The 11631-nt window shown below is 44.8% G+C and overlaps 1 protein-coding gene across 2 annotated transcripts in view; it reads right to left on the bottom strand.

Moving 5' to 3' along the window:
* LOC106564473 (max-interacting protein 1) overlaps window positions 1-11631 on the bottom strand; it is a 37473-nt gene that overhangs the window by 9657 nt on the left and 16185 nt on the right. For both annotated transcript variants that reach the window (XM_045691036.2, XM_045691037.2), the window contains exon 4: window positions 170-284. In XM_045691036.2, coding sequence (XP_045546992.1) covers window positions 170-284 — 115 coding nt within the window. The remainder of the gene's footprint in view (window positions 1-169; window positions 285-11631) is intronic.

Here is an 11631-nt window from a genome sequence, read left to right as displayed (position 1 = left end):
GTGTTTTAGACTTGAACAGGTCATAAGTGTGTATGTGTGTGTTTTAGACTTGAACAGGTCATAAGTGTGTGTGTGTGTGTGTTTTAGACTTGAACAGGTCATAAGTGTGTGTGTGTGTTTTAGACTTGAACCGGTCATAAGTGTGTGTGTGTATGTGCGGTATAGTTACCTTAATATGTGATTTGGCTTTGTTGAGCAGCCCCAGGGTAGTGTGACGGTTACAGTCTTTTCCCAGAGGGATGAGGGCCTTCAACCTCTCCAAACACAGACGCAGGTGGGCTCTCCTGGAAGAGAGGAACACACACAGAGAGAGAGAGAGAGAGAGAGAGAGAGGAGAGAGAGAGAGAGAGAGAAAGAAAGAGGTTAGAGACATGATATTAAAGGATTCAGGAGCCAGATACAATAGATAACAAGACAACACATAGGACCAGATGATACTGAGAGAGAGAGAGAGAGAGAGAGAGAGAGAGAGAGAGAGAGAGGCAAGAGAGAGAAAGAAAGAGGTTAGAGACATGATATTAAAGGATTCAGGAGCCAGATACAATAGATAACAAGACAACACATAGGACCAGATGATACTGAAAGAGAGAGAGAGAGAGAGAGAGAGAGAGAGAGAGAGAGAGAGAGAGATGTAATGGTGTTTCCTGCACCCTACTCAGTTCTCCTTCCCCCCTCCATGGCTGACCACATGACCTGACCAGGAAATGGTTGTCTCACCTATCTTAAGATGAATGCACTTAACTGTAAGTCGCTCTGGATAACAGCGTCTGCTAAATTAATAAAATGTAAATGAAATTGTCTGAGCCCTAATTTCACCACAACACACACAATCTCAAATGACACAGAGAGGTGTAATGGCATTTCCTGCACCCCATCCCACTTCAGTTCTCCCTCCCTCTCTGGCTCATTATAATGATAGCTAGCTAGACTACATTACTGAAGGTAGGACAGTATACCTAAGTAATGGCTGAATAGAGAGGTAGAGAGAGATCACTGAGGGTGTAACACAATAACCTGTCCTTTAGGCTGCAGTGAAGGGTTATTTTAGCTAACCAAGGGCATTAGGCTGTAGTGAAGAGGTATTTTAGCTAACCTAGGGCATTAGGCTGCAGTGAAGAGGTATTTTAGCTAACCTAGGGAATTATGCTGCAGTGAAGAGGTATTTTAGCTAACCTAGGGCATTAGGCTGCAGTGAAGAGATATTTTAGCTAACCTAGGGCATTAGGCTGCAGTGAAGAGATATTTTAGCTAACCTAGGGCATTAGGCTGCAGTGAAAAGGTATTTTAGCTAACCTAGGGCATTAGGCTGCAGTGAAGAGGTATTTTAGCTAACCTAGGGCATTAGGCTGCAGTGAAGAGATATTTTAGCTAACCTAGGGCATTAGGCTGCAGTGAAGAGATATTTTAGCTAACCTAGGGCATTAGGCTGCAGTGAAAAGGTATTTTAGCTAACCTAGGGCATTAGGCTGCAGTGAAGAGGTATTTTAGCTAACCTAGGGCATTAGGCTGTAGTGAAGAGGTATTTTAGCTAACCTAGGGCATTAGGCTGTAGTGAAGAGGTATTTTAGCTAACCTAGGGCATTAGGCTGCAGTGAAGGGTTATTTTAGCTAACCTAGGGCATTAGGCTGTAGTGAAGAGGTATTTTAGCTAACCTAGGGCATTATGCTGCAGTGAAGAGATATTTTAGCTAACCTAGGGCATTAGGCTGCAGTGAAGGGTTATTTTAGCTAACCTAGGGCATTAGGCTGTAGTGAAGAGGTATTTTAGCTAACCTAGGGCATTAGGCTGCAGTGAAAAGGTATTTTAGCTAACCTAGGGCATAAGGCTGCAGTGAAGAGGTATTTTAGCTAACCTAGGGCATTAGGCTGCAGTGAAGAGGTATTTTAGCTAACCTAGGGCATTAGGTTGCAGTGAAGAGGTATTTTAGCTAACCTAGGGCATTATGCTGCAGTGAAAAGGTATTTTAGCTAACCTAGGGCATTAGGCTGCAGTGAAGGGATAATTTAGCTAACCTAGGGCATTCGGCTGCAGTGAAGAGGTATTTTAGCTAACCTAGAGCATTAGGCTGCAGTGAGGAGGTATTTTAGCTAATCTAGGGCATTAGGCTGCAGTGAAGAGGTATTTTAGCTAACCTAGGGCATTAGGTTGCAGTGAAAAGGTATTTTAGCTAACCTAGGGCATTATGCTGCAGTGAAGAGGTATTTTAGCTAACCTAGGGCATTAGGCTGCAGTGAAGGGTTATTTTAGCTAACCTAGGGCATTAGGCTGCAGTGAAGAGATAATTTACCTAACCTAGGGCATTAGGCTGCAGTGAAGAGGTATTTTAGCTAACCTAGGGCATTAGGCTGTAGTGAAGAGGTATTTTAGCTAACCTAGGGCATTAGGCTGTAGTGAAGAGGTATTTTAGCTAACCTAGGGCATTAGGCTGTAGTGAAGAGGTATTTTAGCTAACCTAGGGCATTAGGCTGTAGTGAAGGCGTATTTTAGCTAACCTAGGGCATTAGGCTGCAGTGAAGAGATAATTTAGCTAACCTAGGGCATTAGGCTGCAGTGAAGAGGTATTTTAGCTAATCTAGGGCATTAGGCTGTAGTGAAGCGGTATTTTAGCTAACCTTGGGCATTAGGCTGCAGTGAAGAGGTATTTTAGCTAACCTAGGGCATTAGGTTGCAGTGAAAAGGTATTTTAGCTAACCTAGGGCATTATGCTGCAGTGAAGAGGTATTTTAGCTAACCTAGGGCATTAAGCTGCAGTGAAGGGTTATTTTAGCTAACCTAGGGCATTAGGCTGCAGTGAAGAGATAATTTAGCTAACCTAGGGCATTAGGCTGCAGTGAAGAGGTATTTTAGCTAACCTAGAGCATTAGGCTGTAGTGAAGAGGTATTTTAGCTAACCTAGGGCATTAGGCTGTAGTGAAGAGGTATTTTAGCTAACCTAGGGCATTAGGCTGTAGTGAAGAGGTATTTTAGCTAACCTAGGGCATTAGGCTGTAGTGAAGAGGTATTTTAGCTAACCTAGGGCATTAGGCTGGAGTGAAGAGATAATTTAGCTAACCTAGGGCATTAGGCTGCAGTGAAGAGGTATTTTAGCTAACCTAGGGCATTAGGCTGTAGTGAAGAGGTATTTTAGCTAACCTAGGGCATTAGGCTGTAGTGAAGAGGTATTTTAGCTAACCTAGGGCATTAGGCTGTAGTGAAGAGGTATTTTAGCTAACCTAGGGCATTAGGCTGTAGTGAAGGCGTATTTTAGCTAACCTAGGGCATTAGGCTGCAGTGAAGAGATAATTTAGCTAACCTAGGGCATTAGGCTGCAGTGAAGAGGTATTTTAGCTAATCTAGGGCATTAGGCTGTAGTGAAGCGGTATTTTAGCTAACCTTGGGCATTAGGCTGCAGTGAAGAGGTATTTTAGCTAACCTAGGGCATTAGGTTGCAGTGAAAAGGTATTTTAGCTAACCTAGGGCATTATGCTGCAGTGAAGAGGTATTTTAGCTAACCTAGGGCATTAGGCTGCAGTGAAGGGTTATTTTAGCTAACCTAGGGCATTAGGCTGCAGTGAAGAGATAATTTAGCTAACCTAGGGCATTAGGCTGCAGTGAAGAGGTATTTTAGCTAACCTAGAGCATTAGGCTGTAGTGAAGAGGTATTTTAGCTAACCTAGGGCATTAGGCTGTAGTGAAGAGGTATTTTAGCTAACCTAGGGCATTAGGCTGTAGTGAAGAGGTATTTTAGCTAACCTAGGGCATTAGGCTGTAGTGAAGAGGTATTTTAGCTAACCTAGGGCATTAGGCTGCAGTGAAGAGATAATTTAGCTAACCTAGGACATTAAGCTACTCAGACTAGGACATGCAAAGTGTCTCGGCCCTGAGGCTAGATTATAACCTAAAGACACCAGCAACTACTCAGAAACAACTCTCCTCTCTCTCTCTGTGTGTGTGTGTGTGTGTGTGTTCAACTATGTGAAGAACGTGAACGTTATGCCTCTGGGTTGTGGGGACAGGATGGGAGGGCAGCACTGCTGATAACACTTAAATAATAAATGCGCACGCACACGCGTACAAAAACACGTACACACACGTACACACGTCTCTATATATGATAAATATCTGTCTGTCTCTATCTCTGACAGTAAACAGCCCCATTCACAGGGCAGGCCAGTCCACATTCAGTCTTTATCAGTCACAGTTATCCTAGTGCAGGCACGTAGTGTGTGACCATCTCCTCTCACCCAGCAGGCCTACACAGAGATGGACTACGATCCACATTCATCTCTGTTCTCTGATCTCAGGCGTGGGTGTGGGTGTCCTCTGTATAGCGGTGCCTCTGGCCTTACTCTGAGTTTACACTCGGAAGCGGCATCGCACGGTGAAACATAGGAAGCCATTCACTTCAAACGGAAGGAAAGCGAGGGAGCCGAACAGGGCGGGACTTAAGTTGGGGAAAGCTGAACTTCATTCAAATCCTCTAGGATGTCGCGTGAGGTTAGTGACCAATCGAAGCTCACCATAACTTCCAACCTCTACTGGATTGGCTGACAATGGCTGTTGATACGTAGCACTACTTAGCTTGCTTGCTAGCACCCACATGAGGGTGAGGCTAGCGTGGCTAGGACAGTGCCGCTTGTATAGTGTTAACAGCGGGTTACAGACAGGTTTGGAGACCTCTGGGTTATCACACTATTTGACCTGGAAGATGGCTGTAGCACATCAGTAAAGCTGAGCTGGCTGAACTCACATGCCCTAGACAAGTCTAGACATGCCTGTCAGGCTAGTGGGTGAGGTGAATGGAGCTCCTCCAGACAGTAGTTCTACAGGTCTCTACTCCCCCTCCCCTCTCCACTTCACCTCTCACTGATAAAGACAACCATGCACCCTACTGCAGTCTCAGCAGCTGACCCAAGATAACCCTCCCTTACTGGAGGGAGGGAGAGGGGGGAAGAGCCTATCTGTCTCAAGTGAAGGTTAACCTCTTCATGAGTAGGCAGGGCTAGTTAACCACAGTCATTGTAGGTCTATACAGTCACGGCTTCCTGTTCTTTCGCACATAGGACATGTCTGGATGTAGTTTGAATGCGTAGGCCTATTCTGATAGTGAGTCACAGCAGCTAACCACAGACACCTCCACACCCATGTGATGACTTCTCAAAGCACATTTCTGAACCTTGATTTCTACACACGCAAGGTCAATGTAACTAAGGTTAATATCGCTCTCCTTCCCCTCTTCCTCCTCTTCTCTCCCGTCCTCCAGAGAGCGATGGAGAGTGATGGGGGGGGGGGGGGGGGGGGCAGAGAGATAGAGAGAGGAGGAGGAAGAAGGAGAACGAGATGCGGAAGGAGGAGGAGAGGGAGAGAGAAAATAGAGATGTAGAGAGAGAGAGATTGACAGAGAGGTCGAGACAGAGATCGACAGAGGCGGAGAAAAAGAGAGAGAGAGAAACAGAGCGAAATAGAAAGAAGAGTGAGATCGAGATAGAGAAGTATGTCCCTATAATTCTGTCACTGTCCATACACAATGTCCACCAAGGGTTAAATGTTCCTAAACCTCTAAAGCGTGGTTAATTACCAGTTAGGTTTAAGAGTTATTGGTGGTAATCCCTAAAGCATGCTGGGAAGTTGTTTATCGGTCGGGTCAAAGACCTGGGCTTAAACCCTAATAGGTGACAAAAAATGAATGAGTCGTTTGTGGGCTTAAATACCCGAGTGGGACTTTAAACACAGGCATTCTGCACTGTAATCTCCTTTGGGGCCTCCTGAGCACAAAATAGCAAACAGGGAATATAGACCTAGTAATGGAGACTAGGTCTCAAGGTTGGGTTCAATTCAGTCAAACCGGGAAGTAAACTGAAATGCAGAGTAAAAATTGGAATTAGAATTCCTGTTTACTTCCCGAATGCAATGGAATTAACCCCAATCCTGCTAGGCCTATCTCGTTACATAAATGGCATTGGATTTAATTTGCAGTGGTAGGACACTGCAACACCACACACACCAGTTAGCTACAGGAAGGATCATGCCAGGACGCTAACCTCAGTGTCAGTAGTGTGCTGGGTATAGATAACCTGCTAAGCTAATTTAGCACTGCAGGGGGTTGGATAGCATTAGCGCCACTCCTATGAATAGCCTAGCGCTTGCTAGCGTTAGTCCGCTAATGAGCCTTGTTGCTTTAGCTATTGATAGCCTAGAACGTGTGCTAACGTTAGCCTGCCAAAGAGCCCTTACCTAGCGTTAGCTTCACGTGGATGGGGCTCCCATCTGCATCATGCAGATTACATAACGCGTGTTGCTAGCATGCTGATGCTGCCACGAAGTCCTCAGAACTCACACACAGGAAATCAAAGCTAGGATTTTGAATGACAACAAAGGTAAATGGATGCATAATGTTGTAGTTTGTGAAGCTGACTGCATGATGATGGTACAAATAAACAAATTGTGTGGAGAGATGGTCTTCCACGCTCTCTAACCTCCACCTCTCTCTCACTCCCTCCATTCTATCCATCAATCTTCCTCTCTTTCCTACGCGCAAACCTGCCTCCAACACGGCTAACCCTTCAGAGAAAAAGGCCATCCGCACTTCAAAACCCTCTTTTGTAACACGGCAGAATCGCCCCAAGCACTGCTCACAGCTCTTGGTCTACGCACTCCTTCTCTCTCTGTATTCATCCCTCCACAGGTTCCTCGTTTACTCTTCTCTCTTTCTCTTTCATCTGATCAAGAGAGAGTTTGAAAGGAAATAAATCAAAAACTGCCCCGACAAGATGTTGAAAAATGGTTTGAAGAGAGGGTGAAAAGACTGTTGAAAGGATGCTCAGCTGTGCACACAGACAGGCAGCAAGAGTTTATTGTGGTTGGTGTTTTAACACGGCTCTTTTCAACCTTCACCTCCTGCAGCTACAGAGGCTGTAGTAGAGGTAGTGAGAGGTCTTTCTATAGACTGTTACATTATGGTTGTGATGTAACTGGTGTTTTAGAGGTAGTGAGAGGTCTTTCTATAGACTGTTACATTATGGTTGTGATGTAACTGGTGTTTTAGAGGTAGTGAGAGGTCTTTCTATAGACTGTTACATTATGGTCTGTGGCTTGCAGCATCACATTAACACGGTGTGTTGTCTCCCAGTTTCATAGAGTAGCTTAAATAGTAGCTTCTGTAATGTTTTGCAGATAAGGCTAATTAAAGGTGGGTTTGTTTGAGAAACAAACACAGGGAAAACCTGGAGCCAAGGTGCAGTCTAATAACCCCAAACCTAAAAAAGAAAGAGCTTATTTTAGAAATGTATTTTTTTCCTTGTGTAAAACACTGATCTGGCCGAGGACATCAAGTCCTGCTGGTTGTGACAGTATTTCGTGGAACACACATAAGGCAGAGAGATAAAGGAGCTATAGCTGGCCTAGATTTCCTGGAACTTTTGAATAAGTCTTAAATAATGAATGACTTGACGGCACGGTCCATCCAAGATGTCTGATATACGTTACATATGTTCTTAAAGGGACCGTTCAGACCCGGGCTACAGATAACACGCCATACATTTGAAGGATGTGATCAGGACGGTATAGAACATCAGGAAAAGTTGTTAAGAAATATATTGGTTTGGCGTTAGGTCAATTTCAATGATGTAGGCCTATGAATAGAGGGTAATGACTTTAAAACACTAATTCCTGATTAATCAAGACAGATCACATTGCTAGCGTGCCACACACCCTCAACCCCACCTCCCATATGACCTAGTTATTTATGTAGCGAGCTGACAAGTGAGCCTTCACATAGATATTAAACTAATTACAGATCCTTCACATAGGCTGCAGCATCCCAAATGGCGCCCTGTTCCCTACACAGTGCACTACTTTTGACCAGGCTCTGGTCAAAAGTCGTGCACTATGTAGTGAACAGGGCACCATTTGGCACGCGGACCAGGATATGATACTATTCCAGATCCTTGGTGGAGCGCGGTGGTAAATCTCCAAGCCGACAAGGCAGTCAGGAAATGGAGACATCATGGTCATTATGAACTACGCCCCATATGGCACCCTGTTCGCTACATAGTGCACTACTTTTGACCAGAACCCGATAGGCCCTGGTCAAAAGAAGTGCACAACATAGGGAGTAGGGTGCCATTTGGGACGCACACACGGTCATTATGAACATGGTCTCTTGTTAGCATGACGCTGACCAATATCACCATGTCTCTTTCCAGGGATAGGAAGGAAAATGAAATCCACCACTTCTTTTCTTTCCAGCTTCGTCCAGCCTTATCTGAGGCCCCAAAGCCACAGCCTAAATCCAAATAGATTGGAACTATTTGATGTATTTTCCTGAACAGTAAAATTGGGAGCTATACACACCAAACACACACAGATGTTCTCTATGATTTCAATGAAGCGGACATTTTTTTAAATATACACTGAGTGTACAAAACATAAGGAACACCTTTCTAATATTGAGTTGCACCCCCCGTTTTGCCCTCAGAAAAGCCTTAATTCGTTGAAGCATGGACTCTACAAGGTGTCAAAAGCCTTCCTCAGGGATGCTGGCCCTTGTTGACTCCAATGCTTCCCACAGCTGTGTCAAGTTGGCTGTATGTCCTGTGGGTGGTGGACCATTCTTGATACACACAGGAAACCGTTGAGTGTGAAAAACCCAGCAGTGTTGCAGTTCTTGACTCAAACCGGTGCACCTGGCACCTACTTTCATACCCCGTTCAAAGACACTTAAATCTTTTGTCTTTCCCATTCACCCTCTGAATGGCACACATACACAATCCATGTCTCAATTGTCTCAAGGCTTGAAAATCCTTCTTCAACCTGTCTCCTCCCCTTCATCTACACTGATTGAAGTGGATTTAACAAGTGACATCAATAAGGGATCATAGCTTTCACCTGGATTCACCTGGTCAGTCTGTCATGGAAAGAGCAGGTGTTCCTAATGTTTTGTACACTCAAGTGTAGGTTAAATCTATAATTTAAGCACAAAAAATATCAAACAGGGCATGTTGGCTTAGCTGTGTACTCTTGGGAAATCGCTTTACGCCCCTGTAGATCATATGGAATCATCTGGAATTAATATATGGGCCAAACATGCAGAGCGTTGATCCACCCCCGTACATTTTGCAGATGGTGAAATGCAATATGCATGTGGCAGTCACTCTTCACACAGCCCACATACATGTTACATAAATATTACATACATGCAGCCGTGTGAGTACACGAACGTGCACGCCCACCCGTCTTATAAAAACACACAACTAAGATAGCTTACTGTATCCTCATAGTCACAAACACACACACGTACACGAATACAGGCTCCAATGTTGAATCACTTTTGTCTGCTAGCTACGCTACCAACACAATGGCGGTGTTGTTTTTCTGGTAAGGATGCCCTGTGTGGTTCAGTGTGTGTGTGTGTTGTTCTCCTTCTCTTTCATTTAGGCCGACCGCTCACTGTGCTGTCACGTGGTGACTGCTATGGTGCAGGTCACATGTTGTACCAGCAGCACCTGACCAACTGACTGACTCAATAGGTCACGTAGCCTAACGGACGGTTTGTTCTCCATGCTTAAAGCACATGGTAGTAGCTCCCACATGGTTAACTCCCAAAAGCACCATCATCACAACATATCACCACCTTCCCATAGGACGACCTCACCAGGAAGTCAGTCAATGTCACTTCGAGGTTCTGTAATAGATTGACCTTTTCCAATGCTATATTTAAGCAATAAGGCCCGAGTGGGTGTGGTATATGGCCAATATACCACGGCTAAGGGCTGTTCTTAATGCACGATGCAACGCGGAGTGCCTGGATACAGGCCTTAGCCGTGGTATATTGGCCATATACCACAAACCCGAGGTGCCTTATTGCTATTATAAACTGGTTACCAACGTAATTAGAGCAGGAAAAACACATGTTTTGTCATACCCGTGGTATACGGTGTGATATAACACAGCTGTCAGCCAATCAGAATTCAGGGCTCGAACCACCCAGTTTCTAAAATGTTTTATTTGTAGCAACCACATGATTGGAACAGAATGTCCTAAAGAACCATACTGCCATGACTATCAAAGAGCAAAAGAAACTTGTTATGCTCTATTTGATTCAATTCATTACTTTGGGATTCCTTATTTGATTCCCTAGTAAAAGGCTACTTATTCTCCGCCAATGACAGACCATACAGCTGATGGACACAGAGCCACCTTCCCATAGGACAATAGGAAGTGTCACTGTCCCCCCTCAAAGCAAATTGGATGTAAATCCGAGCGACAGCTAAGACGTGAGTGTAAATAAAGAAATACATTGATATTCCTGGCGAGCGGTGGATTGTAATATCTTACTCAGTGGTGAGTGGTGACGTGGTGATCTGCCACGTTTCTGGGCTTAAACACACACACGCACGTGCGCACACACACACGCACTACTCTCTCAGACGAATATAGGCCTGTCCTGCCAATGGCATCTTTACACTAAAGGACTGGATGACGCTTTTCTGTTCTCTATTATAAAACATGGACAGATGGGAAAGAGGGATGGATGTAGGGAGAGAGAAAGGGGGGGGGCTACAATAAGTAGCGGGGGAGGGAGAGGTGGGGAGAGGGAGAGGTGGGGAGAAACAGAGAGGGGGAAAAAAGAGATGGAGAAAGAGAGAGAGAGAGAGGGGGGAGAGACCGTCATTAAAGATCTAACTCGTCCGTCTCTGTGTAATCTGTCCAGAAATTAGCATCTGAAGCCTACAGAAACGTATGGAATGCTGCGTCTTTAACTGGGCTACTAAAGACAGAGTGCTCCAGCTCTTAGTGGTTGAGATAACATAGACAACATCCTTGTATAGTGAAAACCCTCATTAAGCCAATAGGCCTGTCTAGCTGGCTATTGACAGAACTAAAACGATCTGGGACTCTTAGACTGGTACTTAGTAAATGAGAGAAAGAGAGAGATCCATCCTTCACTGTCTTCTTCTTCTGAGCCGGGGACGTCCTATGAGGACAATCGTCCTTTTGAGTTCTTCACTGACAGGCAATTGTTATATATGTAACAAACAGCACTGAAGAATGAAAGGAATGTGGAATGTGTTCACTGTAGAAGTGTGTTACAGCCTACTGCACTCACTGGGGATCTTAGAGACTGATTAGTAAGTCTCGGGAGTCGGAATTCCCTCTCGGAATTAAGTCGGATGGTGACCCAAATTCCATGTCGGAATGACAGAGAAACATTGGGAATATAGCTATTCTGTGGAGGTGGAATTTATCACTTTGAGTGTGTGGTTATGATGGTACACTGTGTGTGTGTGTGTGTGTGTGTGTGTGTGTGTGTGTGTGTGTGTGTGTGTGTGTGTGTGTGTGTGTGTGTGTGTGTGTGTGTGTGTGTGTGTGCCTGTGTGTCTCTCTCTCTTTTTTTGGCTATCAATCATTCCCTTTTTAGACTTCTTCATTACTTTGAGATTTGATTGGCTGGTCGAGGGCAGCACATCCTGTGGATCCATCCCAACAACCACTGGGTTGTTTAGTCTGGAGCCACAGTGGAACTCCGTTCAAAACCAGCTGGTGTGGAAAGGGGTTGAATCAACACGGGATACCTGGAATATCAGGGAACCCCGCACCACATCACTCACACAGAAGAGGGCTGGTTGGTAAATAAATCCAATTGTAGGATA

This window comes from Salmo salar, chromosome 12, assembly GCF_965601325.2.
Source record: "Salmo salar chromosome 12, fSalSal1, whole genome shotgun sequence".
Classification (NCBI taxonomy): domain Eukaryota; kingdom Metazoa; phylum Chordata; class Actinopteri; order Salmoniformes; family Salmonidae; genus Salmo; species Salmo salar.
Note: the sequence above shows the minus strand (reverse complement) of the source record. Positions and strands in the feature narration are given on the sequence as shown.